Source organism: Dasypus novemcinctus, chromosome 9 (genome assembly GCF_030445035.2).
Source record: "Dasypus novemcinctus isolate mDasNov1 chromosome 9, mDasNov1.1.hap2, whole genome shotgun sequence".
NCBI classification, from domain to species: domain Eukaryota; kingdom Metazoa; phylum Chordata; class Mammalia; order Cingulata; family Dasypodidae; genus Dasypus; species Dasypus novemcinctus.
Window position 1 is genome coordinate 32,345,596 of NC_080681.1, and position 27,060 is coordinate 32,372,655.

Here is a 27,060-nt window from a genome sequence, read left to right on the forward strand (position 1 = left end):
AAGCACACATTCCAGCTCATCAGATTTCCCTGAGAAGCTCGTGAAGCGTCTGCCGGGCTCTGTGCACCAGGATGGGACGGCTCAGAGGCGGCGTCCCCGGGCCTCACGGGATTGGTCCTGGGGAAGCGGGGCCGGCCACATGGCGCGATGGTGTTATTAATCACCCCGTCAGTAATTCCCTCCCCCAGCAGCATTCCTTTACCGTTAGGGTATGCTGTAAAATCCTTATTCTCAGCATTTGGTTTTTAAACTTTCCATGACGCTGCCTAAAAGTTTTATGACTTAATGACATGTCTCTGGCCCATTTGTCTTTCACTTCAGAAATAGAGAGAAGAGCGGGAGCCAGCCAGCTCGCCTGGACCACATGCCGGCCAGGGGGGCCTTGTCCCTCAAAGCCCACCAGTCGGAGAGCCACCTGCCAATCGGTACGTCCGGGGGGATTTGTGGGGAGAGGACGGCAGTGCAACCCTGCTTTCCTTCAGGCTGTTTCCCTGTTCCACCTGGTCACCTAATTTGAACTTGGCACAGGGCTCCGTGCCTGCAGGCTGGAGGGGCAGGGGTTTGCAGAGCTGGTTACGGATGCGAAGCACTGAGCTGGGGCTGAGGGTAGGCCAGCTTCTGGTCCTCACAGCAAGCCTTCAGGGTGGGCATTCTCATCCCCATGTCAGGCGCAGGCACCGAGGTTAGGTAACTTGTCCAAAGTCACCTGGCTGTTAAGAGGCTGAGCCAACATTCAAATCCAGGATTCCGGTTCCAAGCCCATTCACCGCCTGGTGGTCCTCAAGACAAATGAATCTACTCCCTTCACCCCCTTCCTGGACCGAGGCTGAGTCCATCTGGGGCTCCTGGTAGAGCAGCTGTCCAGAGACACTGCACCCCACCCTACCCCATTCTCCTCTCATGGCCTGGAGAGGGATGGGGTGCGTGGAATAGTGGTGAGCCATTATATCAGTAGGGTAGGGCATTGTTTTCATCATGCTTAAAACCACCCTTCCTTGGGACTGCAAAGTGGTTTCCTAAAGCCCCTTTGTGCAGGGGTCCTTCTGTGTGGGTTGTCTCCACCGCTTTTGCTCCTTCTGTGTCTCTAGCTCTGCCCTGAAGGCTGGCTGGGATCCGCCCTGGCTTTGACAGTGACTCAGAGCCCTTTATGCTATGTGGCTTCTGCTTTGAGGGCAAGACTGGATTATTCTCTGCCCTCCGAGCCACATGTATTTTCCTGTTCTGACTGGACCAACCTTCTTGACCATAAAGCGGCCTTGCGGCCCAGATGCCGCCAGGGTTGGGAGTGGCCTGCAGAAGCGGGGCGGGCGGGCTCAGCCCTCTCGGTGCTCCAGACTGCTCTGAACTGGGTGTGGGGAATTAAGTGGAGGGTCGTCTTTTGGGGCATGAAAATGAAAGCCCAGAGGCGGGAATTGAGGGAGGGCAGCTGCCCCTCCAGGCCTGCTTTGTGTTCTGCAGGCGGCTGAGCCGTTTCTGACCCGCTCTCCTCCTCCACAGGCTCTCAGGTGCCCCCGCCGTCCCTGGGTGCGGACACCAGCCCCGGCCCCAACTCGCCCGTGTTCAGGACGGGCAGCGAACCCACCCTGAGCCCGGCGGCGGTCCGGCGGGTCTCGTCGGACGCCAGGGCGGGGGAGGCGCTGAGGGGCTCAGACAGCCAGCTGTGCCCCCGACCGCCCCCCAAGCCGTGCAAGGTGCCGCTCCTCAAGGCTCCCCCCTCTCCGTCCCCTTGGCTGCACTCGGAGGCCAACTACTGTGAACTGAACCCCGCCTGTGCCGCGGGCCCCGACAGAGGAGCCGGGCTGCCCCCGTGTCCCCAGGGCAGCTCCGCGGAGCTGACGGCCAAGCCCAGCGGGGCCCCGGGGCCCCGGAACTCTGGCACCAACTACTTGCTCCTCGACGGCGATGACAGGACAAGGCCTTGGGAGCCGCCGGCAGCGCAGGTGGGCGAGGAGCAGGAGGACGAGGGCGAGTTTGTGCCGCCCGTCCTGGAGACCGTCTCCTCGTTCCGGCCCAACGACTTCGAGTCCAAGCTCCTTTCTCCCGAGAACAAGCCGCTGGAAACAGCCATGCTGAAACGCGCAAAAGAGCTCTTCGCCAGCCACCACCCCAAGGTCATCGCGCAGCACCTGCTGAGGATGGACTGCAAGGTGAGGGCCGGGCGCCGAGGCTCCGCTCTGGCTTGTGAGCATTTGGAAGAGGGATCTGGCGGGCTCCCCGCGCCTTCCCCTTTCAGCGCTTTGCTCGTAGGAAAAGTCTGAAGGCAACACAGGTGTGGGATTCATTTAAGGGGTGGGACCCGCAGGCCAGGGCACTCTTTGCCCAGGCAGGAAGCTTGTGCTGTCCCCCAGGGACAGAGCGACGCCGCCCTCACCCCCTCCCTGGCTGGGTCAGGAGCTGCAGCTGCGGCCGTGGAGTAGCCTCTTCCCCTACCTGGGCCTTAGGTGAAAATGGCCCCCTGGCCTCCACTTCACTGGGACAGGTAAAGCCGGGTCCAGAGGAAAGTAGGTTGTAGGTGAAACATGTAGTTTGTGGAATAGCGGAGCCTCATGAACTTCTACTTCACCATGTATGATATATTTAATTTCCCCAAAATGGTCTACAGTGTCAAAAACACTTTTTTTAGTTACCTTAATTTTGTTACAAGTAATTTAGAAAAAGTTACAAAATGCAGATTAAAAGATTAAAATTACACTAAGTCCTGTTTCCTGGCGATAGCCATTGTTAACCTTTTGGTGCATGCAACACCGTTACAGGATTCCTTTGCTCTGCAAGTAGAAACGCAGAAGTAATCGCATGCATTTCTGTGTGTTTACCGTAGAAATGGCATTGGACTGTACATACTGTCCCAGGCCCTGCCTCTTTCATTGAATGGTATATCATAACTAGCTTTCCGCACGACCTAATCTGTTTACCTGGTCCTCATTCTTGATAGGTAGTACCCCTTTTAGGTACGAATGGCTTTTGTTCACAGGTGGCCCTAAAGCGACCTCCTCCTTCAGAGGGACGTTTCTCTCTAGTTGGCGTCTCAGGTTGGGATGCCCTCATTTATGCCCTTAGTGTAAGGAGGTGATCCCTGAGCATTTGAGCCACTGGTAGGCCTTGGCTGGGTTTAAAGCCCCTTTTCACTGTAGCTCAGTGAAGTCAATTGCCTTCAAAGGTCAGGGCTCATTAGGAACTGTGTTTTCCTTCTTGGGTCATGAATCACAGCAGAAAGTCCAGTCCCTGCGTGTCTCCCAGGAATGCCCCCCAGGGAATCCCAGTGGGCTCAGAGGCCTTTCTAGAACAACCTTGGTAGAGATCAAGCAGTTGCTGTCTGTCCCGAGGTCCTTTCCTTAAAGCACGGACCTGAGGGGCCACCGGGCAGCAGGGTCCCAGGCCACGCAGGCCAGGGAGGTGGTCCGTGAGGGCCCCGGGGGGACCTGTTGCCCCTCTGCCCGGCCCTGAGAAGAGCCAGGAGAGGGGAGGCGTGGGAGGAGCAAGGACTGGCGCCTGGACGCCGTGTCCTCGGCGGGGCTCGCCGGGCGGCAGGTCATCTGCGATGTGAGTTAAACCCAGGGGCCGGGAGAGGATGGCGGGGTCCTCTGTAGTGAGGAACTCATCTGGGTGCTGGATCTGAGAGCAGAAACAAGCTCCGCCCGGGAGAGCGACTCCAGCCGAGCGCAGACCTGCCTGGCCTCCGAGTGCGCGGCGGCCGCAGGAACGCGCCCCGGTTTGCGGAACTGTGCAGTTCCAGGACCGCGGTTCAGCCTTCCTCGTGCCATCAGGCAGCGCTTGGCCAGAGTCCGGGGGGGCTGCGCTGTCGCCTGCTCTTTCAGGAGAGTCTGGGGCCTGCCCACCACCTCTGAGCAGCCGCGAAGCCAGAGCCCAATCTGCAGGCTGGCGCTCGCCCTCCCCGTGCCCTGCGCGGCGGGTCCTCCCAGCGATGCCCCACTCCCTGTCTGCCGTGGATACCCCTGGACGGGCCGGGTGCCCCCGGGCCGTGCGGCAGCAACCAGGAAGGGGGCCGGCCTGGGCTCTGCCTGGCCGGATCGCCGAGGGCAGAGCCTTCTGCGGCCTCCTTCCTTCTCCCCTCCTCTTCCTTCTTGTCTTCCTGCACCACTCGCAGGGCTTTGCAAATGAAGCAGACACAGCCCAGCTCCTCCAAAGGGAACTACGACAAGACCTGTTGTTCCCCACCCCAAATGCAGCGGGAGCCCGTATGGGACCCCCGGAGCCCGTATGGGGCCCCCGGAGCCGAGAGCAGGGGGGCCGAGCTGCGGCCAGGCCCCACGCGCCCAAGCCCACGCATGCCGGGCCCACGCAGGGCCCTGATTGGTGCGGGGCCGCAATGGGGCATCCCTCGCCGTGTGTCCCTCACAGCCTGCCCTTCTGTTGTCCCATCGCCTCTAGAGCGCTGCGCCCTCCCGGCTGCTGATCTTGGCAGGATGCTGGGAGCAGGCCCTGGGGTTAATGGCTTGGCTTGGGGGTCGAATCCCCCCTCCGGCCTTGGGAAAAGAACACTGAATACCCGAGGTGGTTGAGAGCGCCAAAGGAGCTAATCCCTGTGAAGCACGCACTGCCACGCCCAGAGTAAGCATGAGTTGTATTAGCAGAACGTGTTCAGGCTTTATTGAGTGCCTACTGTGTGCTTGGCGGGTCACGGTTTGTGCCCTGGAGGCACTGGCTGTTGGGGAGGTAGAACCCAGCCCAGCGGGGAGGTGCCCTCCTGGGGAAAGCACAGGAGCCCTGGGGCTTCCAGGCAGGGCCTTGGCCAGGGGTGGTGGAACGGGATCTGCGATGATTTTGAAGCTGAGGAGGATTGGCTGGATGAAGACTGCAAAAAGTCTCTCCCGGGCAGCAGGCAACACACGGGCAGAGTTTTACAGAAACTCACGTGTCTCCAACGCAGTGGGGAGGGTGGTTGATGGACTTTGGTCTGTGTGGGTGGAGGGGCTGGGAGGGCCTGGCGCTTCTTTCCTCCAGTGTCGTTGAGTCCTTCCTTCTAGAACGGTGCCAGGTTCCTGCCTTTCAAGCACTGTAGAGCCCGTGTGCGAGACAGACCTGTCAGTGCTGAAGTGAGGGCATGGAGCCAGGTGATCTCATTGCATTTATAAGTCCCTGAGCAGCTGGGAGGACAGAGGCCAGCCACAAACCAGACCCCCATCAAGGCTCCCTTGGGCCACTGCCGCAGCCTCCTAGGGCCGTGAGGCGAGGCATGGGCGAGCCAGGAGAGCTAAGACTGGCAGAGCGGCGGGCGGCTGGCTGGGCCTGCTTACACCGCCCTGCCGTGCCCTGCCAGGTGCGGCTCCTTGGAAACGCCCTGTAAGTGCTCGTCCCTCCTCGGGACCTGTGAGCCCGTGGCCTTTGGCATTTCCTGGGAACCTGGTCCGGGCCCTGCACTGTGAGCTCAGGCCTCCTTGTTCCGTAGCCCAGTGCAGGGGCAAGCAGGTGTCAGCCCTAGGAATGCCCCAAGAATGTGGCCAGGGCCCGGCCTGTTTACCCTGGAGGCTGCTTTCTCAGCAGGGATTGCAGAATGTCTGCTAGGGCTTCCAGAACAAAACCGAATGAATGGAGAGCCTTTCCGTCCCCTTCCACAAGGTGTGTGTGGGTTGGAGGGCGCCCTGCTGACGCTCTGGGTCTGGAGCCTGTTGTAGTCTCCTAGGCCGGGCAAATGCCATGAAATGGGTCAGGTGAAACAATGGGAATTTATTTGCTCACAGTTTCGAGGCTAAGAGAATGTCCAAATCAAGCCATCATCTGGGTGATGCTTTCCCCTCGGAGACTGTGGCGTCTGGGGCTGGGTGCTGGTGATCCTTGGTCCTCAGCTTGTCACACGGCAGGGCACGTGGCGGCAGCTCCTGGCCTCTCCCTTCTCTTCCAGGTTCCCCTGATGTCCAGCTTCTGGCTGCTCCCCCTGGCTCGTTCTGTGTCTGAATTTCATTCCACTTATAAAGGTCGCTAGTCATAGGATTGAGACGAGCCTGTTCGGGTTGGGCCTCACCTTAACTGCAGCGGCCTCCTCGAAAGGCCCTACTTACAGCGGCTTCACACCCACAGGAATGGGTTAAGCCTTAGACCATGTGTTTCTGGGGAACATACAGCTTCAAACCCCCCCAGCGCCTCTGGCAGAGGGCCGCCATCTAGTCAAACGAGGTGTGCGCTGCTCCAGTCAGCTGGTCGTGCGTTTGGCCTGATTTGCTGTTCTCAAGCTGTAAAGCTCTGTCCTGAGATTCGGCCAGAATTCATCTCTCGTCCCCAACTTGTTTTCAGATGTCTTTTGGGGGATTTTAGGGCCATTGGATCTTTTCCAGGCCTTTGAGAAAGGAGAACTAAGCTATTGTGTTAGAAAAGGGGAAACCGAGGCCCAGAGAGCATCAGCGAGAGAACAGTACAAATTCTGCACTGTACCCCGGGGCCTGCCGCTGGATGGCTAATTCCCACGTGCTCATTTCCTCTGGGCCGACAGTGGCTCCTTTGCTTAACTCCACAAGTTAAGGACGAGGGTTAAGAACATTGGCTAAACTTGCAGATGTTCTTGGTGGCCTGTTATAGAGACCTCGGGATGGCTCACACGCCTAGGACAGTTACAGTTAAGAGGGCGACCCCACCAGGTGGCCCGCCGTCTGCCACGTGTCTGTTGTTGGCTTACCCCTTCTGTCTGCCGGTTGCTTGGTCATTCCATCAGCAACTGCATGAGGTACCTTTAGCTCATTTCAGGGATGCACAGAATTCGTTGTGGCATTCATTTCAAGTAACGTGTCCTAATTATAAACGGCCAGCTACTACCTGATTCCCATAAACTGTGATTCCATTCCAGAATGGAGATGGGGTGAGAGCTGGCTGGGAAAAACAAAGAAGGATTTTCTGTAAGGCAGGGAAGTGTGTGTGTGAGACCTCAGGTTTCAAGTCCCTGCGTAGGATTTTAATAGTTTCCAGACGTACAGCGCATTTCCCGAGCCCAGGAGAGGCATGGTGAGGGCAAGAGCAGCCAGCCGCGGCCGTCCGCGAGAACGTGAATGGCAGAGCCCCCCGCAGAGGAAGGCTGGCACGCGCTCCTGCTTTTCCACTCCAGGGGGGCGGCGGGCTCTGCACACCGCTGTTGGCAGCAGATCGCCGCAGCAGGATTCAGCCTGCGTCAGGCCAGAGCTCGAGGGGTGGGCAGAACCCCTTCCCAAATCTGCAGATCCTAGCACCCAGTTGAGGCGCTTCTCCTGTCTCGTCTTTGCTTCCCTAAGGCTTTAATTCCAGCAAGTGCATTAAAAACCCCCAAGTTTCATATAAAAACTGTCGTTTCAGTTGCCATTGCTCCCAAAAGGGAAGAAATGCAGCAAGTCCTGCATATCCCTGCCGCTCGATTACCCTACCCCATTCACACGCTGAGCCAGCGGTCCCGGCAGGCCCACTTCTGACCAGTGTGTGGGAACTTGTCTGCTCTGCAGGTCGCTAGGATACTTGAAGTCTCAGAGGAGATGAGGAGGAGCATGGGCGTGAGCTCAGGCCTGGAGCTCATCACCTTGCCTTTCGGACACCAGCTGCGCCTGGACATCATTGAAAGGTGAGCGCCACCGCCCGGGCCTGCCTCCTTCCGGCAGGCGCCTTGGAGCAACGGGTTTCAGAAACCGGGAGCGAGGGGCCGTGGGGACTCCATGCTCGGGCCACCAGCGCCTCACACGCGGGCGTGTGGCTGCAGGCCTTAGCCAGAGAAGTCCTGGAGATGAACCAAGAGATACCGCAGAGGAAGTGAGGGAAGGAATCACACATTCCTGTCCCTGTCCCTGGAGGGGGCGGATGGAGAGAACAGGCACCATTGTCTGAGGCCGGGGGCAGGATTTGTAGGAGCAGAAATCACCAATCCGGCCAGCCTGGAAGTGGGGTGGGGGGGTTAGGGGGGTTGGGTGGGTGGAGCCGGGGTTGGGTGCTGCGGCAATCTGAGCTAGCTCTTCCTGCTTCGTAAAGCCCACCTCATTGAGCTGTGGTGTCTCGTCTCTTTGGAGGTTAAGCCTGCCTTCGATTTCCAGTGGAGCTTGTGGGAAAGGTTGGGGCGGGGAGACGGAGTCTGAATGGAGTACTTGAGGGGTGGACAGATGCAGGGGGTGTCAGAGGTCACATCTCACCCTGAAAATTCCCCAAGTTCCAGGCCTAAGGAATTTGAGGGTTTTTTCCTCAGGAGGTACTGGGGATTGAACCCAGGACCTCCTACTTGCAAAACAGGCCTTCAACCACTGAGCTACACCTGCTCTTCTCTGAGCCCCATTGCCAGTGGGGATAGAGGCACCTGGCCGGCCCTCAGAAGCATCCCTGCTGGCTTCTCACAAAAAAGCCAAGGCACTGGTTGCGCATTAAAATGTGCATGTGTGAGACTTGGATGCTTAGAAATTAGAAAGATGACAGTGAGGCACATTTTTGAGACGCATTGGACTAGATTTCCATATTCCTATAAAAGCTGACCTTTTGACACATTAAAAAAAATAGTTGATTTGGGAAAGACGATCTTGAGTTTTCTGTTTTTCCACCCAGTTTCCCAGTCACCATGGCTGAGTGCCCATGGCCCTCCATGCTGTCTAATACAACATCTGGTGATGATACGTGGTCTTATCTGCGCTGGCCAATGTGGTAGCCACATGGGGCTAGTGACCACCTGGACTACCGTAACTGAGGACTGAACTGGTTTTTTTTCTGGAGGTACTGGGGGCCAGGGATTGAACCTGGGACTTCATATGTGGGAAGCTGGCGCTCAGCCACTGAGCCACATCCACTTCCCTGAATTTTTTATTTTGCTATTTTAAGTTCAAATTGCAACATGTGGCTAGTGAACCGTACAGTCCTGGGATGTCAGCTCCTAGAAAGTAGAGATTGCATTTCACATAACATGGAAGATTCATAGAGCTGCTTTCGCAGTTGGTTGGCAATAAAACAGATTTTCGTACATGGACTCCGGTGCCACTGTTGTTTTGGTGTCACAACTACAGATGCATCCCATAAAAACACACCCAGAATGCTGAATTGGAGACTTCTGTGAGGGACGAACTTAGGAAGTGGTCCGTGGCACCCTTGTTTAATGCCTCTGGTTCCAACTTCTGAATTTCCCCACTTTTCTCATCAGACTTTCCTAGATTCTAGCCTATCTCCAACCTTCCTTCCCCATGTGCCAAGGGCCTGGTTTTTCAGCTCTAGTAACTTCCCTCTGGCTAGTGATGTCTGAGTTAAGTGATCACCATTTCCAGAGATGAGCTGCCACACTTGCCATTTCCCATGAATACACCTCATCCTGCAAACTCCCCAAGTTCCAGGCATAAGGAATTAGAGCTTTTTCTTTTTCAGGAGGTACCGGGGATTGAACCCAGGACCTTGTACATGCAAAACAGGCCTTCAACCACTGAGCTACACCTGCTCCACTTCGAACCTCATTTTAACTATGTATTTTTTTTTTACGATTTATTTTTATTTCTCCCCACCCTCTCGTTGTTTGCACTTGCTGTGTCTGTTCATCTTCCTTGTTTCTTTAGGAGGCTCCGGGAACTGAACCCAGGACCTCTGATATGGGAAGGAGGCACCTACTCACTTGAGGCACCTCCGCTCCGTGATTTGTTGTGTCTCTCATTGTGTTCTTCTGCTTGTATCTCTCATTGCCTCAGCTTGCCACGCCTGCCCGTCACATCAGCTGTCTTGCTTGCCCTCATCAGGAGGCACCAGAAACCTCCCGCTCCCTGCTTTGTTGTGTCTCTCATTATGTTTTCTTTTGTTCTTCTCATGTCTGTTGTTGCATCAGCTTTCTGTGCCTGCCCATCATGCCAGCCTGCTGTCTTATCTTTAGGAGACACAGGGAACGGAACTAGGGGCTTCCCACGTGGTAGGTGGGGGCTCAGTCGGTTGAGCCACATCGCTTCCCTCAACTGTATTATTTTAATAGGTGTGCTGGGGCTTGCATTTCTTGGCCCAGGCTGTGGTTGGCAGGTCTGGGACTTTTCTCTTGGCTCTTTTCTGCCTTTTATCCTTGGCAGCAACTATTTCTTCTTTCTCCTGATTTTTGCTTGGCTAGGTCTTCCTCCTTAGCTTGTTTCCTGCTCAAGATTGGCTTGTGGGATCCACCCCTACTAGAGTTTGGGGAGTAGTTTTATTAATTAGTGTGTTTACTAAATAAAGGCCAAAGTTATAGGGGTCCTGAACTATCAAATGGACATCACCTTTTTGAGCTTGAGAACCAAATACAAAACCACTTTTTTTCTGTTTTTTAAAACCTACCACCTCAGCCAGTCCAAGCATACCAAGCTTCCTTCATATAACATTTGAACACCTACCATGTGCCAGCCCTGGAACTTATGTTAAAGTGCGAAAGACTTGCCATCCCAAGTTGTTTTTCCAAGGTGGTATACACAGGAGGCTTTAGACAAATGGTGGTTGAATGAAGAGATAGAATTGCCCAATTAACCATTGACATAACACCAGGTTGTAAAAGAAGCAGCAGAAAGAGTTGGTTTTTTTATTAAGGGCCATTAAACACAGGAAAAAAGAATGAATAAATTTAATGCAACATGGGACTTTAGTTTATTTTTAGTTAAAAGAGGCATCTAAAATGTCTCCCTTAACGTTAACATTTTGAAAATGGGTGACAAGACTTCAATAAATACAACGAATAATAAAAATGTTATAGGTCTATCTTACAGTCCATTGAGAAAAACAAGAAATCAGGGAAAGGAGATACATAGAGGAAAAAGAAATGAGAAGAGGTTTAATTAGAGAAGTAGGCAAAATGAACCTGGATGCAGAGGGAGAGACAGGCACGTAGAGACAGAGTAACAACCACGATTATCAGGTTCCTCTCAGTGCCAGGCACTTACTTTACACACACACACACAATTTCTCACAAGGCTTGTTCCCATTTTACAGATGAAGACACTGAGGCGTGGGCAGTTAGGAAAAACCCACGGTTGGTCTGTGAGTGAGCCCCCTAGGAACAGACACAGTTGGTGACGACAGAGTGTGTTCCTTATTTAACAAACATTAGGAGAAATAGAAACGCCAGCACCAGGTGGACCACCGCGGCTCTCTGCTCCAGGAGAGCGAGCGAGGGGCCAGCATATCTGGGCCCAGAGAAGCAGGACCGTGGAATAACCGGCTTCCCCGTGAGCGTCCAGGACAGAGTAGCCGTGGAGTTTCAGGGGCACGTTGCATTTTAGAAATACCTAAGGTCGAGGCTTTCCCTCCAGCACTCTGTGGTCTGGAAGAGACTGACCTGAGACCATCCTGGCCCAAGGCAGTGAGCTCCCCGTCCTGCTTTCCAGAGGGAAGGGAAGGGGGTTGTGGACTAGCGCCTGCCACCAGAAGGGAGACCCCTTCTGACCCGTCACCATCAGCCCCATTGTGGCGTAGAGAAAAGACGACCCCGCTTCCTGTCGTGGGTCTGTGAGGTTGACCCGCCGCGTAGCTCAGGTCAGATCTTTGGGAAATAAGATTTAGATTTTATTTGAGTCTGGCCTTACAGGCAGATTTCTGCCTGTCAGCAAAGCAGTCTTTGTTCACACGTGCCTTTGCTTTCTGGCCTTTGGCTGGGGCTGCAGACACCCCCTTCTCAGCTCCTCTTTCCTGCTCTGTTCCGACACCCAGGCTGTCTTCCTGGATCAAGCATAGCCTCTCATTTGTCCTTTTCATGCCCCAGTCGAGGGTCCTCAGAAGACAGGCATCCACGGCGCGTGTGTTGGGGAGAACTGGCGTCTCCTTGGACCTCATGGGAGGTGCAGCTCTAAGTAGCTTCGCTCCGGGAGGGCCCTCTTCCCGGCCCAGGGCCAAGGCTGAGCGTGGGCCTGCGCAGTGGCGGCTGTTCTTTGTGGCTCTGCAAAGTGTGCGCCCCGAGGCCCGCCCCAGCCCTGCTGCAGCCAGCCTGGTGGGGGACACGCTGCACGTTTCAGGGTGATAGCAGCAGGTGGTGCCAAGAGAGTCCTTTCCCTGGGTGATTTGGCCTTGGGTTTAGTTTTCTCCAGGGGCTCTTAGCCTTGGGCCTGACCTCTGATCTCCTCCCCTTCAGACACAACACCATGGCGATCGGCGTCGCCGTGGACATTTTGGGCTGCACGAGCACTTTGGAGGACCGAGCAGCCACTCTCAATAGGATCATCCAGGTGGCAGTGGAGCTGAAGGACCCCATCGGGGACTTCTATTCTTTCTCTGCCATCATGAAAGCCCTGGAAATGCCGCAGGTAAATTACCACTTGCTTCCTGCACCCTGCGGGCCTGTGCGGAGGTAATGTTTGGCCAAGAGGTTTGCAAGCCTGTGCTGAGCAAATCACGAAGCATTTGTCCATCTAGAAAGGTAAACTGAATAGCTGCTTTGATTAGGAGGCACCCTAGAGCAATGTCCTAAGTGTTCTGGCTCTGTTTTAACTGCTGACAGTCCATGCTTTCTCTCTGATGGTATAGCAAGAGTCATCCTGAAGAAGAGTGGATGATCCCGAAGAACCAGCTGGGATGGAATGTCTGGCTAAAGTGTGTGGCATAAGAAAGAGACTGTTTCCCCCACCAGGCATAGGGCAGTTTGGAGGAGTGACTGGGACACCAAAACAGTTGGGGAACTTGTATCTGAGAATCCCTAGAATGTTTTTCTTTAAGTTTGGTCCTCAAGTCACTTTAAATAGACTTTTTTTTTCCCTCTCCCCTTCCCCCTCCCCCCTCCGCCCCAGTTGTCTGCTCTCTGTGTCCATTTGCTGTGTGTTCTTCTCTGTCCGCTTGTATTCCTGACAGTGGCACCAGGAATCTGTATCTCGTTTTGTTGCATCATCTTGTTGTGTTAGCTCTCCGTGTGTGTGGCACCATTCCTGGGCAGGCTGCACTTTTTTCGCACAGGGCGGCTCTCCTTACGGGGCGCACTCCTTGTGCGTGGGGCTCCCCTACACTGGGGACACCCCACGTGGCACGGCACTTCTTGAGTGCATCAGCACTGCACATGGGCCAGCTTCACCACACGAGCCAGGAGTCCCTGGGTTTGAACCCTGGATCTTCCATGTGGTAGGCAGACACTCTTATCGGTTGAGCCAAATCCGCTTCCCTAAAATAGACTTTCCTGTTAAGAAAACTCAGACTTCTGGCACACCTACCAGACAACACCCTGATTTCTTTTATTAATAAGAGTTTCTGAAATAAGCATTTTGAATTTATCTGCTTTGGGTGTTACTTGGTTGAGTATCAAACATGGAAACTTAAAGTATTTGAAATCAAATGGGCCTCATAGAGGAAAGCGTCCTGATGATTTTACCACTCAAAGCAGGCTTTCCCATTTCTGTTCTTCCAAGCCCTAGGTGCTTTGAAGACTTTGCGCACAAGATTACCACCCTCAAAATCAAATCTGAGAACCAGTTCACCAAAACCACACTGGTCATTTGGCTTGGCTGTTTCATAGTCGCAGACTGTATCCAGAATCCTGCCAGGTGTTCACTGAAAATCCAACATTGCCACTGGGAAAGGGAGCTGCATTTACATGTCCTGCAATGCAAAGCATGTGGCGGGCATACTTTTCTTGCATTAAACAAGATCACCTCGTAAACAAGAGGCTAAACAACTCAGTGCCTTCACCAGGAAAAACTTAATATAATGCTCCAAGAGCTTTCAAATCTCTTTAGGTACACTGGAATATTTTAGGATCGACATTTGAAATAAGCAAACCAATTCTGCAGTGTTTTCATGATATACTTCTACTATAACAGAATATTCAGGTGTTAAAATTTTTAAATTCAGGTGCTTTTAACTGGCTTCATTTATTTCCTATTATCCAAAACTGTCTTATCATTTTGAGGGCTGAACTAACAGGCCAAACGTCCCCTCAGAGTAGTGAAGGGATGTTTTGTGGGATCCTTGGCTGCGGCCCCTGCCCTCCACCGCGGCAGGTAGGGACTTCCTCCGAACCTCCTTACCGAGCGTTTGTAAGTTGCAGATCCCCTTCAGGAGGCTGCGTCCGCAGACAGGACACCGCCCTCCAGGTATCCCCAGTCCTGGGGTGAGCCAGGGCAAGGAGGGGCAGGGGGTCCTGGAAAACCCAAGATGAGGGTCCGTCATCACATGCACCATTGTCCAAACCTGCCCTACACCACAGCCGCATAAGCTTTCTTCTCTTTTCAGCTTCTAGTGGCAAGACAGAGCATCCCAGAGGCAGGCCTGCTGGGAACAAGGGCTTCTTTCAGAAATGAGGGTGCTGTGAGAGGAGAGGGGGGCATGGTGGGCGGCCAGAGGTTGACCAGCCCTGCAGCCTTTGCTTCCCAGCCCAACTGCAGATGCTGACCCCTCCTTCCCCTGTTCCTTTTGATATACATGGGGAGCTCTGGAAAAGAATCCAAGAAGCAAGGAAAAGAATCCCAGCTCTGCCACTTATCATCTGCAAAGCTTGGACAAGTTACCTGATCCTTGAAGAGCATCGATTAATATTTTCTCATCTATAAAGCAGGGCCAAAATACCTGCCTCAGAGAGCTTTTGTGAAGATTAAATGAGATTTCTCATATGAAATACCTTCCTCCCTTCCTGGTTTCTTGTAGAAAACTTAAAACACTTAAGCTTGCTCATTTTATGGTCTGAGTAGGGAGGTCATTTATTTTATGACAATCAGAATCAGCTGCATATGATGGTGTTGATTAAATTGTCCCAAAAGAATTGAAAAAGAACAAAGAGTGGCATCAAGTGGTCTGGGTAAATACTTGTGTGTCTCAGACATTACTTATAAGTAACATTAAAATGCTTTACATCACATTTGTACATTCTTACATTGGTACAACCTCCATGGAGAACAATTGCCAACACCTATCGAAATTAAAAATACATGGATTCTTTGACCGAGGAGTTCCACGTTTAGAAATGTAACTTCCAGATATTTTCACCATGTGCACATTTGCAAAAATCTTTTCCGAGGTAATTTTGTAATAGCAAAATATGCTTAAAACTAATATTCGTAGGAGACAAACTATGGTTTACCCACAGAGTGGAAGACTCTATAAAAGTTTAACAAAGTCAGGCTGTTCTGTTTGTACGTACATGGAATGGTTTCCAAGCAAAGAACAGAAAGGTATGTGTAGTGTGGTACACATATGTTTACTCTAAAAGGTGTATGTTTGTGTATAGACAGACATATACATACAAGGAATTAAAGCCGTCGTTGTCTCTGGGGTGGCCCATTAGAGGAATGCAGAATGGGGGGGGCAGTTTACTTTTCTTTGCACACTCCTTTGAACTGCTTTGACTTTCTTACCATGTGTATCTATCATTTATTCCAAAATTAAGTAAAAAGGTAACTTTTTAAATGAGCCTTTTCCAAAATGATAATGCCTTTTTTTCTTCCAGATCACAAGGTTAGAAAAGACGTGGACTGCACTGCGGCACCAGTACACCCAAACCGCCATCCTCTATGAGAAGCAACTGAAGCCCTTCAGCCAAATCCTGCACGAAGGCAGAGGTGAGCACCGCAAGGCGAGAACACTCGTTGGCTACCCTGCTGCTGTCCACAAGCGCATGAGGTGGTTAACAGTTCAACACAGTATTTAACAGCGCATACGATGAGGCCGTGGCTTATCTGCAGATTGCGGATGGGTCATCAAGGCTTTTATCAGATGACTGCATACTTTGTAGGTTTGCAGTTGCCAAGACAAGACACTGGCTGCTAGTCACCCCAATCTGTGCTTAACTTAGAAAAAGAGATGTTACAGAAACTTTCTTGTTTTTTAGAGTCCTCATATGTTCCCCCAAGCACGGTCTCAGTCCCACTGCTGATGCCTCTTGTGACCTTAATGGAGCGCCAGGCTGTCACTTTTGAAGGAACTGACATGTGGGAAAAAAATGACCAAAGCTGTGAGATTATGTTGAACCATTTGACAACAGCCCGACTCATGGTGGAGGCTGCAGACACCTACCGGCTGAATGCCGAGAGGATCCTAGAAGGTAAGGGCTGTTTTTGGTAAGCTGCTCTCGACTCGACCCCGTAACTGACGAGAAATGAAGGAATAAAAGAACATGGGCGTGACAAGTAGGAAAGACTGAAACATAGGAATTCTTTCTCTCTCACGATTGATCATTATTCCCTCTCAATTCCTAAATGATTCAAGAATCCTGTTTCTTTCTTCTTATGTGATCTGTTGTGTCAGTGGTAGAGAATAAACAGAGAAAGGACATGTCAAGAAAGAATTGGTCAGCTTGCCTAATATCAAAAATTCTGATAAGCACTCTTAGAAAAGGTGATGGGCCAACATGAGGAGATGGAGTTTTACCTAGATTTAATTTATCTGCATTCCGGTTCCTTCCCGGTTACCCTGGAAAGTGAGCTCCCCTGCTTTTAGCATCAGCACATTACTGAACGGGTTGTGCAAACGATAATTCTCCAAGTACTGTAGTAAGAGAGAGTAGGTCATATAGTTAGCTTGCTAAACACTTATCATAGATTCAGTATATGCCCAGCACTGTGCTAGATGTATCCTCAGTGCATTCACAGGCTACTAAAAGAAAAGGATATTTAAACTGCTATTGCAGGGAAACGGACTTGGCCCAATGGATAGGGCATCTGCCTACCACATGGGAGGTCCACGGTTCAAACCCTGGCCCATGCCACGCAGGGGTGTCCCCCATGTAGGGGAGCCCCATGCACAAGGAGTGCACCCCATAAGGAGAGCCGCCCAGCGCGCAAGAAAGTGCAGCCTGCCCAGGAATGGCGCCGCTCACACGGAGAGCTGACACAACAAGATGACGCAACAAAAAAAGAAACATATTGCTGGTACCGCTGATAAGGACAGAAGCGGTCACAGAAGAACACACAGCGAATGGACACAGAGAGCAGACAACTGGGGGGCGGGGGGCAGCGGGAAGGGGAGAGAAATTAAAAAAATAAATCTTAAAAAAAAAACAAAAACAGCTATTGCAGCACATGGTGATAGGTGCGGAGTGCACCACGGAGAACTTAGGAAGATAAACTGACTTGCTCAGAGATGCAGGGAAGGAGGAAGCACCTGGGAACAGCTTCCCAGAAGAGAGAACAGCTCCAGTGATAGTTAAAGAACAAAAGGAGTTAGCCAGAAAACTCAGGTGGGAAGGGATGGGGATTCTAATCGGTGGGCACAGCACAAGCAAAGGCTCTGGGGTGAGAGAGCTTGGAAAAAATGGAGACCCACAAGTCCCTGGGTTTGGATTCAGTGTAAAGTGTGAACTAAGGAATGGCTAAGTGGGCTGAAGTGGGGGGTGGATACAGCTGGGGAACAGCCTTCCATGTAGGACTGGCTGAGGTAGAGACAGTGAAGGGTTTTACACCTGGGTGGTTGTCCTGTGGCCAGATTTATGTTTTCAGAGTAAATTACTGTGGTGTCTGCGTGGAGGAAACTAGAGGCTGAAGGCTTGTCGGCACGAAGCCCACTTAGGAAGCAAGCAAGAATGAGGCTTTGCTGTTTTTTCTTCCTCACTATATGATTTTAAAAACTCCTCAAAGCCCTACAGATGAAGAACTATATGGGGATGGGAGAGGCTCATTCATTTCACCCTAAAAGAAAGCTTCTGCCCCAGAACTAGAGTTTGCAACGGGGCAGTTTGTTCCGTGACAGCTGTAGGTCTAAGTACCACATACCCATTGGACTTTTTCCATCAGAGAAGTTTATCAGGGTTGCAGTGTGGGACTCAAACAATAAAAGCAAATAATTCAAGCCAACAGATTGTTAGAGTATACACTTATAAAAAGCCAATATGCTACACTGGGTGTTGCATAGGCCAGTATATCAGGAGGGGTTTTGACAAAAGCTGCTTTACACTGTTGTATAGCAAATCACTTTAAAGGTATCTGATGGTGCTGCTCGGTCAATCTTGCCACAAGTTTTACAGCAAGCTCCCATTGCTGGAAGTGACTGTGAACAGATGTGCTCTGTTCAGATGTAAGGACAGATGTGCTCACCAGCCTATTCCCAACCAAAGCATGTGAACCGCGTGCGTGAAAGTCGTCATCTGGCCTCTGGTTGGTTCTCTGTCAAGGATATTCCAGCATCACAGGGCAGAATGGACTAGACTGTTTCTTTTACCTTGCCCCTGTGATCTAGACGATGGGAATATATTTAGTAACAGAGCAAGCTACTACAGCAGTGGGAACCGCATCCTCTTCAGCTAGAGGTTTCCTCTTCTCTAATACAGTTGCCTGAACATTCTTGGTCAGAAGTAGACCAAATCTTCTCTTCGATGAAACAGAATAGATTTGGGAAAGAGACCTACACATGACTTCGTAGCCCCACAGGTGCCAAGGTGTAATTCACTGGATAAAGTATAGTTTTTTAACCTTTGAACAAATGGTGCTATTTGATATCCATATGCCTACCCTCCCACTAAATGAGTTTTGATCCTTACCTTATACCATATATGATAATTAACCCCAAATGGATTATAAACCCAAGATGTAGGAGCTGAAGTATAAAGCTTCTTTAAGAGGAGAAATTCTTTGTGTTCCTGGGTTAGGCAAAGATTTCTTAGTACACAAAAAGCATGAACTGTTACAGAGAACACTGATAAATCAAAAATTAAAACGTTTGCTCTTCAAAGGGCCCATTAAGAAAAGGCAAAGCCATAAGCTAGGAGAAAATATTTGCTTAACATTTATCTGATAACACACTTGTATATAGAATTTATAAACTCTTACAACTCAATAATGAATAACATGTGAATCGACACTATAACTGAAAAGATATACAAATGACAAGTATACGGGAAGACACTGAACAGCATTAGTCATTAGGGAAGTGTGAATTTAAACCATAAGGAGATACTGCTACATACTCACTAGAATGGCTACAAATAAAAAAAAAACAAGTGTTGGTGGCTTGTAGAGAAACTGGAATATTCATATGTTGCTGTAGGATTATAAAATGGTACAGCCAGTTTGGAAAACAATTTTAAATAAAACTTTCAAAGCTAAACATACTTACCATGCAACCCAGTATATTTTACAATGATTTGTGCACAAACATTCACAGCAATATTAACCATAATAGCGAGAAACTGGAAACAATCCATATGGCCATAAACCACTGAAATGGTAAGCAACATATGTCCATATAATGGAATACTACTTAGCCATAAAAAGGAATAAATTACAGATAATACGCAACAATATGGAATAGTCTCAAAAGCAGAATACTAAGTGAAAGAAGCCAGACACACAAAAAAATATGTAGGCATACCTTGGAGCTATTGCGGGTTCAGGTCCATACCACCGCAGTAAAGCAAGTTACACAATTTTTTTTTGTTTTCTAGTGTATACATAAGTTATGTTTATACCGTACTGTAGTCTATTAATTATGTAATGGCATTATGTCTAAACAACAGTGTACATACCTCAATTAAAAATACTTTATTGCTGGAAAGCAGACGTGGCTCAAACCATATGGAGGGTTCAGGGTTCGGTCCCCAGGGCCTCCTTGACCCGTGCGGAGTTGGCCCACGTGCAGTGCTGATGCGCGCAAGGAGTGCCTGCCACGCAGGGGTGTCCCTGCGTAGGGGAGCCCCACGCGCAAGGAGTGCATTCTGCAAGGAGAACCACCTGCGTGAAAAAAGCGCAGCCTGCCCAGGACTGGTGCAGCACACATGGAGAGCTGACACAGCAAGATGACACAACAAAAAAAGAGATGCAGTTTCCCATTGCCACCGGATAATGCAAGCAGGCGCAGAACACACAACGAATGGATGGGGAGGGGGGAGGGCGGATAAATAAATCCTTTTAAAAAAATATGTTATTGCTAAAAAATGCTAACCACATCTGAGTGATGTCATCATCTTTTTGTGAGAGGGTCTTGCCTCAGTATTGATGGCTGCTGACTCATCAGGGAGGTGATTGCAGCAATTTCTTAAAACAGTTGAGAAGTTTGCTGCATCGATCAACTCTTCCTTTCATAAAACACTTCTCTGTAGCATGTGAGCTGTTTGGTAGCGTTTTATCTCTAGAACTTCTTTCAAAATTGGAGTCTTTTGAAACCCTGCCACTGCTTTATCAACTAAGTTGATGTAATATTCTAAATCCTTTGTCATTTCAACAGTGTTCACAGTATATTCACCAGGAGTAGGTTCCATCTCAAGAAACCACTTTCTTTGCTCACTCGTAAGAAGCAACTCGCCATCTATTCATTTTATGAGAGTGTAGCGGTTTAGTCACATCTTCAGGCTCCACTTCTAGTTTTAGTTCTCTAGCTGTTTCCACCACACCTGCAGTAACTTTCTCCACTGAAATCTTGAACCCCTCAGAGTCATTCATGAGGGTTGTAATCTTCCAGACTACTTGTTCACATTGATATTTTCACCACCTCTAATGAATCATGAATGTTCTTAATGTCATCTAGAATGGGGAATCCTTTCCAGAAGCTTTTACAACTTACTTTGCCTGGATCTATCAGAGGAATCATTATCTATGGCAGCTATAGCCTTATGAAATTTATTTCTTAAATGTTAAGATTTGAAAGTCGAAATTGCTACTGGATCCATTGGCTGCAGAATGGATGTTGCGTTAGCAGGCAGGAAAACATTCATCTTGTACATCTCCATCGGAGCACCTGAGTGAGCTGGTGCATTGTCAATGCACAGTATTTTGAAAAGAATCTTTTCTCCCCTGAGCAGTAGGTCTGAACAAGGGACTTAAAACATTCAGTAAATCATGTTGTAAATAGATATGCTGTCCTCCAGGCTCTGTTGTTCCTTTTATAGAGCACAGACAGAATAGATTTATCATATTATCTTAGGGCCCCAGGATTTTCAGAATGGTAAATGAGCACTAGCTTCAACTTAAAGTCACCAGTGGCATTAGCCCCTAACAGGAAAGTCAGCCTGGCCTTTGAAGCTTTGAACCAAGCACTGTCTTCTCTCTAGCCATGGAAGTCCTAGATGGCATCTTCTTCTAATAGAAGGCTGTTGCATCTACACTGAAAAAGTGTTCAGTTTAGTCACCTTCATCAATTCCCTTAAGCTAGGTCTTCTGGATAACTTGCTGCAGCTTCTACATTAGCATTTCCTCTTCATCTTGCACTTTTCTGTTATGGAGACAACTTTTCCTTAAACCTCATGAGCCAACCTCTGCTGGCTCCATACTTTTCGGCAGCTTCCTCACCTTCTCAGCCTTCACAGACTTGAAGAGTTAGGGCCTTGCTCTGGATTAGGCTTTGGGCTAAGGGAACGTTAGGGCTGGCTGACTGTCCAAACCACTAAAGCTTTCCCCTTATAGCAATAAGTCTGCTTCCCTTTCTTACCATTTGTGTGTTCACTGGAGTAGCACTTTTCATTTCTTACAAGAACTTTTCCTTTGCATTTACAACTCGTCTGTTTGGCACAAGAGGTCTAGTTTTTGTCCTAGCTCTGCTTTTGAAAAGCCTTTCTCAACAAGCTTAATCATTTCTAGCTTTGGATTTCAAGTGAGAGATGTGTGACTACTCTTGAAATGGAGCAGCCAGAACTGAAACATTTCCCCGATTCGGTTCGCCACCTTATATAGACAGTTCATGGTGCCCCTTCAAAGATCACACATCACCGCAACAGCTATCATAATGAAAAAGTCTGAAATGTTGCAAGAATTACCACCAAAATGTGACAGAAAGTGAGCACATGCTGTCAGAAAAAATGGCACCAAGGCATTGCTCAACGCAGGGTTGCCAGGCATTCCATTTGTAAAAAAAAAAATAAAATGCAGTACCTGCAAAGTGCAATAAAATGAGGTATGCCGGTACTGTATGATTGTATGAAATTTCCAGAAAAGGCAAAACACTAGTGACAGAAAAATCAGTGGTTGACTGGGGTCTGGGCTAAGAATGGGGATTATCTGCTGAGGGATACTTAGGGACCTTTTTAAGGGTGATGGAAGTGTTCTGAAACTGGCAATGGTTGTGTAATTGTAATTTTACTATAATCCATTGAACTGTATAGTTATCATAGTTGAGTCGTATGGCATGTAAAATTACCAATGAAGTTGTTAGCAAAGAGGAGATCCTATGAACTCTGGAATTCCCATGCTATGTGGCTTGTACACATGAATTTCATTCTGTCATATTGTAGTTATTTCTTCTCTGAGAGTGCTCAGGTCTTGGGAGCGGGGAGGGCTGTTCTTTCCACCCCTATAAAGTACAGGCTGTATTTTTCTTTGGGGGCATTTTTTAAAGTTCTGAGGAAAGATGACGTTCTTTTTTATCCTACTTTAAACAAGGAGTTTTCAGAACTATAGTAACTTTTTTTTCTTTTTTCTTAATAGGTTTTCAACCAGATGATGAAATGAGTGAAATCTTCAATACTGAATTTCAAATGCGATTGTTATGGGGTAGTAAAGGTGCACAAGTCAATCAGACAGAGAGATATGAGAAATTCAACCAGATTTTAACTGCCCTCTCACGTAAATTAGAACCTCCTCCTACAAAGCAGGCAGAGCTTCTGTAAGTTTCCAGAAAACCTTAGGATATTATTTCAGGCTTCTTCAGTTCCTTCTTTGGGAAAGTTTATCATCTGATAAAGTGAAGTGTAAATCTGACAATATACAAGCTTTTAGTATCCACAGGATATTAAACATGTAAATTGCACAGAGCACACTTATTTATGAATTGTTTAAAATTACTACTGATTTTAAATGAATAACTTATTGTTAAGGTAACTACTGCTTATGTTGATCAGTAAATTTTTTAAAAGACCAGCTGTGTTGGCTGGTTTCTTTCTATCGTTGCTGTATCTGACCATTTTAGTTTTAATTCCATGTGAGATAAGTGTAAATAAAAGTTTTAAAAGGCATGAAACATTTCAGAAGGTATCAGTTGTATGATATTCTTCAAATATGAAATCTGTAAATAATGAAAATATATCTTTTTGTGAAACAATTGCATCCAGTCTCTTTAATATCAAACTCATCTTAGTATAATTCTAGCTCCCTGCCTAACACCCACATCCTGATAGTAAAATAAGATTAATGAAAGTAATGTAGAAAATTCAAGGTTTCTGGCTTAGGAGTTGGAGTGAATGGTGATAGAAGTGGTAGAGCTGGTTCCAGAAGACCTGGGTTCAAACTCCAGGCTGGCACTTGCTAATACTTGGACTTTGGTTAACATCATCGTGTCCCACGGGCAACACAGCAAGTGCCCAGATGTTAGCTTACTATCATACTTTATGATATCTACTCATGTATTTCAAAATATTTAACTTACCATTTCCTCTAGTTCAGATGTGTAACGAAGTTTTCTAGGTTTCTGACTTTCCCTAAGAGAACGCTTTCTAGTTCATCAAAATCCCTCTCAACTTTTTCTTATTGTAGAAAATTTGGAATATAAGATCTCAAGATAATAAATTTGTTGTTCTACCACACTGCCAAACAATTTGTTTATTCTTCCTGTCTTTTATATAATATTGGGACCATACAGTTTCATATCCTACTTTTTCCACACAGGCTGTGAAAATTCCTCCATGATCTTTAAATTTGAAAAAATGTTTTATTGGTTACAAAATACTAAAATTTAACCCTATTTGGTCATCTCAAATATGCCTATTAGAACAAAGAATTAGACTCTCATGGGGTCTATTTAACACAATGGAAATTATTAGTTTCAAATCTTGGACTCTATTTCCAGCAATCCAGTTGAGAACTGGATTAATGAGGGCCCTCTCCCCCTCCCATTTTTTTTTTTTAAGGCAACATCATACTATTATTTTTTGTTGAAAAAAACCAAAGGACACTTCTAGCAAATAATGTGGTTCAGATGCTCTAAAAAGCCCTCATTAGAAAAAAACTAAACTAATAAATTTTAATAATTATACCTTTAAATCCTCTGATAAGCTTGATAGTGTGAAATTCTCAGGGAACAATTCTCCCCACTGCACCCCCAAAAGGAACAGTAAATTAATCAACACTCTAAGAGAACGTAATAAACAAGGGTGGTCCTAGAGGCTAATACTGATATCATCTCAGTGAATGGGAGGTTGTGTCTTGGAGAGCTAAACATGAAATGCCCCCATGAAAAAGGGATCCTTTGGGAAGCGGATTTGGCTCAACAGAGCATCCACCTACCACATGGGAGGTCCAGGGTTCAAACCCAGGGCCTCCTGACCCGTGTGATGAGCTGGCCTATGTGCAGTGCTGATGCATGCAAGGAGTGCCGTGCCACGCAGGGGTGCAGGGAGCCCCACGCGCAAGGAGTGCGCCCCATAAGGAGAGCCACCCTGTGCAAAAAAACACGGCAGCCTGCTCACGGCGCCACACACATGGAGAGCTGATGTAGCATGATGATGCAACGAAAAGATGGATTCTGGGCACCGCTGACAAGAATACAGGTGGACACAGAAGAACACACAGTGAATGGACACAGCAGACAATCGGGGGGGGGGGGGGCGGGGAGGGGAAAGAGAAATAAATTAAAATTTTTTTAAAAGGGGATCCTTAAAGGACCCTGTCAATGGGCTGGAGAAAAAAAATCTGTTTCCATGTACAGCTCTAGGAGAATTACTGTAATGGTCTCCAGTTAGGATTTATAGTCATAGGCCTGTCCTTATATAGGTCTGGAGTGAAATTTACAAAACCGAAGACCAAGACGTTGCTTTACAGGAGTCCCAGGCTGGTGGGGCCTGTGGGACGTGGAGTACATCAGCACATCCTCTCTGGAGGAGAACATCAGATATCCCCACAGATTAAAGTAAACCAAATAAAAAAATCGCCAAACACAACCAGAAGGAACACCACCATGAATAAAACGATGTAAAAACAAAAACAGAACCCCAATGTCTTCAGATACTGCTATTCCCCTATTTAGAATGCAAAGCAATCACATATAAAGGTTTGTAGAGAAAAAATGAACTAAAAAAAGAAATGAGTAGGAAAACTAATCAGATTTTAAGAGAAACTAAAGTTCACTAGAAATGTATCATAATGAAACCTAAAATTCAGTGACTGCATTGAGAAGACTGGATCCAACTGAAGAATTAATGAAGTGGAAGACATATCTCAAGACCCAGCCTAGAATATAGCAACGACAAGGAGAGAAAAAATAAAAAGAGATTAGAACACTTATTGAAACATGACCCAATGCATCCTGTCAGAGCTCCTAAGGAAAGGTGGGGTAAGGAGGAAAAAACCCAGAAGAAATGTCTGAGTTTTAAGAGGATTGGCAAGCAGAGAAATAGGCAAGCATATAGGTGTATCTAAACAAACTATTATTAAACACTAAAAATAATAGTGTTAGTATTGTGAGGTTAAAAAAGCAACTAAAACAGAAAACAGGAATGGGGTCATAGTTCTAGAGTACTGAAAGTCTTATTTCAAAGAATGACTAAAATATTGATTAGCTTCAAATTTTAAGTATATAAAATACAGAAACAGAAATTTGGAGAAAAACACCAATCTAAAGTTAAGGAATAACTTTATGCTGTTCACAAGAAACAGATAAAGCATAAAAACAAAAAGGTTGAAAGTCGATAAAAAGGGTAGTTATGAGGGAGGGAACGGTATAATTAATAAGAGGAATGTGGCCGCTTCTAAGGTGCTGCAATGCTTCATTACCTGACTTGTGTTGGCTCTTCTAATAATTTAAGCTGTATATTTATGGATTATGCATTTTCTGAGTATACTATACTTTATTTAAATGTTTAAATAAACATTTAAAAGCATTTAAAAACTGATACCTAGGAATATTTCTAACTAAAGATGTGCAAGAACTTTGTAGAGATTTTTAAACTTTAAAAATCTTTAAGAAAAAATGAAAAAAGTAAATAGACACCATGATCATGTATTAGAAAAGTCAGAAAGATATTAGTTCTCCTTAAAATGATCTATAGGCTCAACAGAATTCTAATCAAAACCCCAATAGGATTTTTCAAGTAACATAGTAAGCTTTTTCTTAAAACTTATATGGCCAAAACAAGCCAAGACCATCCTAGGAAAATAAGACAGAGGAGAATCTGTTCTACCAGATATAAATGCTCATGATAAAGCTACAGTAATTAAGAAAATGTGTCATTAGAAATTTGACATGACAGAGGTGGCATTGCCAATCATTGGGGAAGGATGCTTTTTCTAACAAATGATTCTTGAACAACTGGTTAAGCAAATGAAAGGAGAAAACTGGCTCCTTACCTCATATAAACCAAAATAAAATCTAAGATGTATTTAAAACTTGTGTGTGAAAGACAAAGCCATAACACTTGTAGAAGAAAATACAGAATTTTTTTTTCCTTTGAATCAGGGGAAATTTTCTTAAGACAGGAAGAGCACCAATTATGAAAGAAGGATTTGCATTAAGATGAAAGACTCCTATTCATCAAGACATAAAGTGAAAAAACTGAAAAGATACTAGCAACACACAAAACTGACAAAGGATTAGATGGTAGGCAGCCTGCACGATGGCCCCCTCTGATCCCTGCCTCTTGGTCTTCCTTGTCCTGTATAGTCTCCTTCCACTATGTACCCAGGGCTGGTTTGTGTGACCAAGAGCATATGCCAAAAGTGATGGTATGTCACAGCTGAGATTAGGTTATAAAAAGACTGCAGTTTGCAGCTTGAGTTCTCTCTCATTCTGCTCTGGGAAACAAGCTGTCTCCTTGTGAGCAGCTCTGGGGAAAGGCACAAATGGCAAGGAACTGAAGCTTGGCCAACAACCACATAAATGAGCTTGGAAGTGGATGCTCCTGCCCCAGCAAGCCTTGAGACAACTGCAACCCTGGCTGACAGCACAACTACAACCTCATGACAGATCCTGAGCCAAAACCACCCACCTAAACCACTCTAGATTTTTGATCCTCAGAAGTTGAGAATAAATAGATAAAAGCTATTGAATTTTGAAATAATTTGTTACACAGCAAGAGATAATAATTAGCATCCTTCATATCAAAAGTACTCCTACAAATGAATATGGAAAGACAACCAACCAAAAGAAAAATATGGGTAAAAGATATAAGTAGGTTTTTCATGGAAGAGGCAAAGCAAATGGTAAATAAACATGAAAAGGTGTTCAACATCATCAATAATCAGAAAAGCAAATTAAGACTACAATGAGATGCTATTTTATACCCATTGAATTGAAAAAAATGGTCAAGTCTAGTTCGTAAATGCTGACCAGGATATGGAGCATGAGTAATCCTTATCACAGCTT

General features: G+C 47.6%; 1 protein-coding gene across 2 annotated transcripts in view; it reads left to right on the forward strand.

The window, feature by feature from the left end:
- Nucleotides 1–23,285, forward strand: part of BCAR3 (BCAR3 adaptor protein, NSP family member) — a 122,377-nt gene extending 99,092 nt beyond the window's left edge. For both annotated transcript variants that reach the window (XM_058303159.2, XM_004451012.5), the window contains 7 exons: nt 322–425; nt 1,498–2,147; nt 7,419–7,534; nt 12,002–12,173; nt 15,296–15,407; nt 15,677–15,889; nt 22,194–23,285. In XM_058303159.2, coding sequence (XP_058159142.1) covers nt 322–425; nt 1,498–2,147; nt 7,419–7,534; nt 12,002–12,173; nt 15,296–15,407; nt 15,677–15,889; nt 22,194–22,375 — 1,549 coding nt within the window. In that variant the 3' untranslated portion in view covers nt 22,376–23,285. The remainder of the gene's footprint in view (nt 1–321; nt 426–1,497; nt 2,148–7,418; nt 7,535–12,001; nt 12,174–15,295; nt 15,408–15,676; nt 15,890–22,193) is intronic.
- Nucleotides 23,286–27,060: the final 3,775 nt, after the last annotated feature.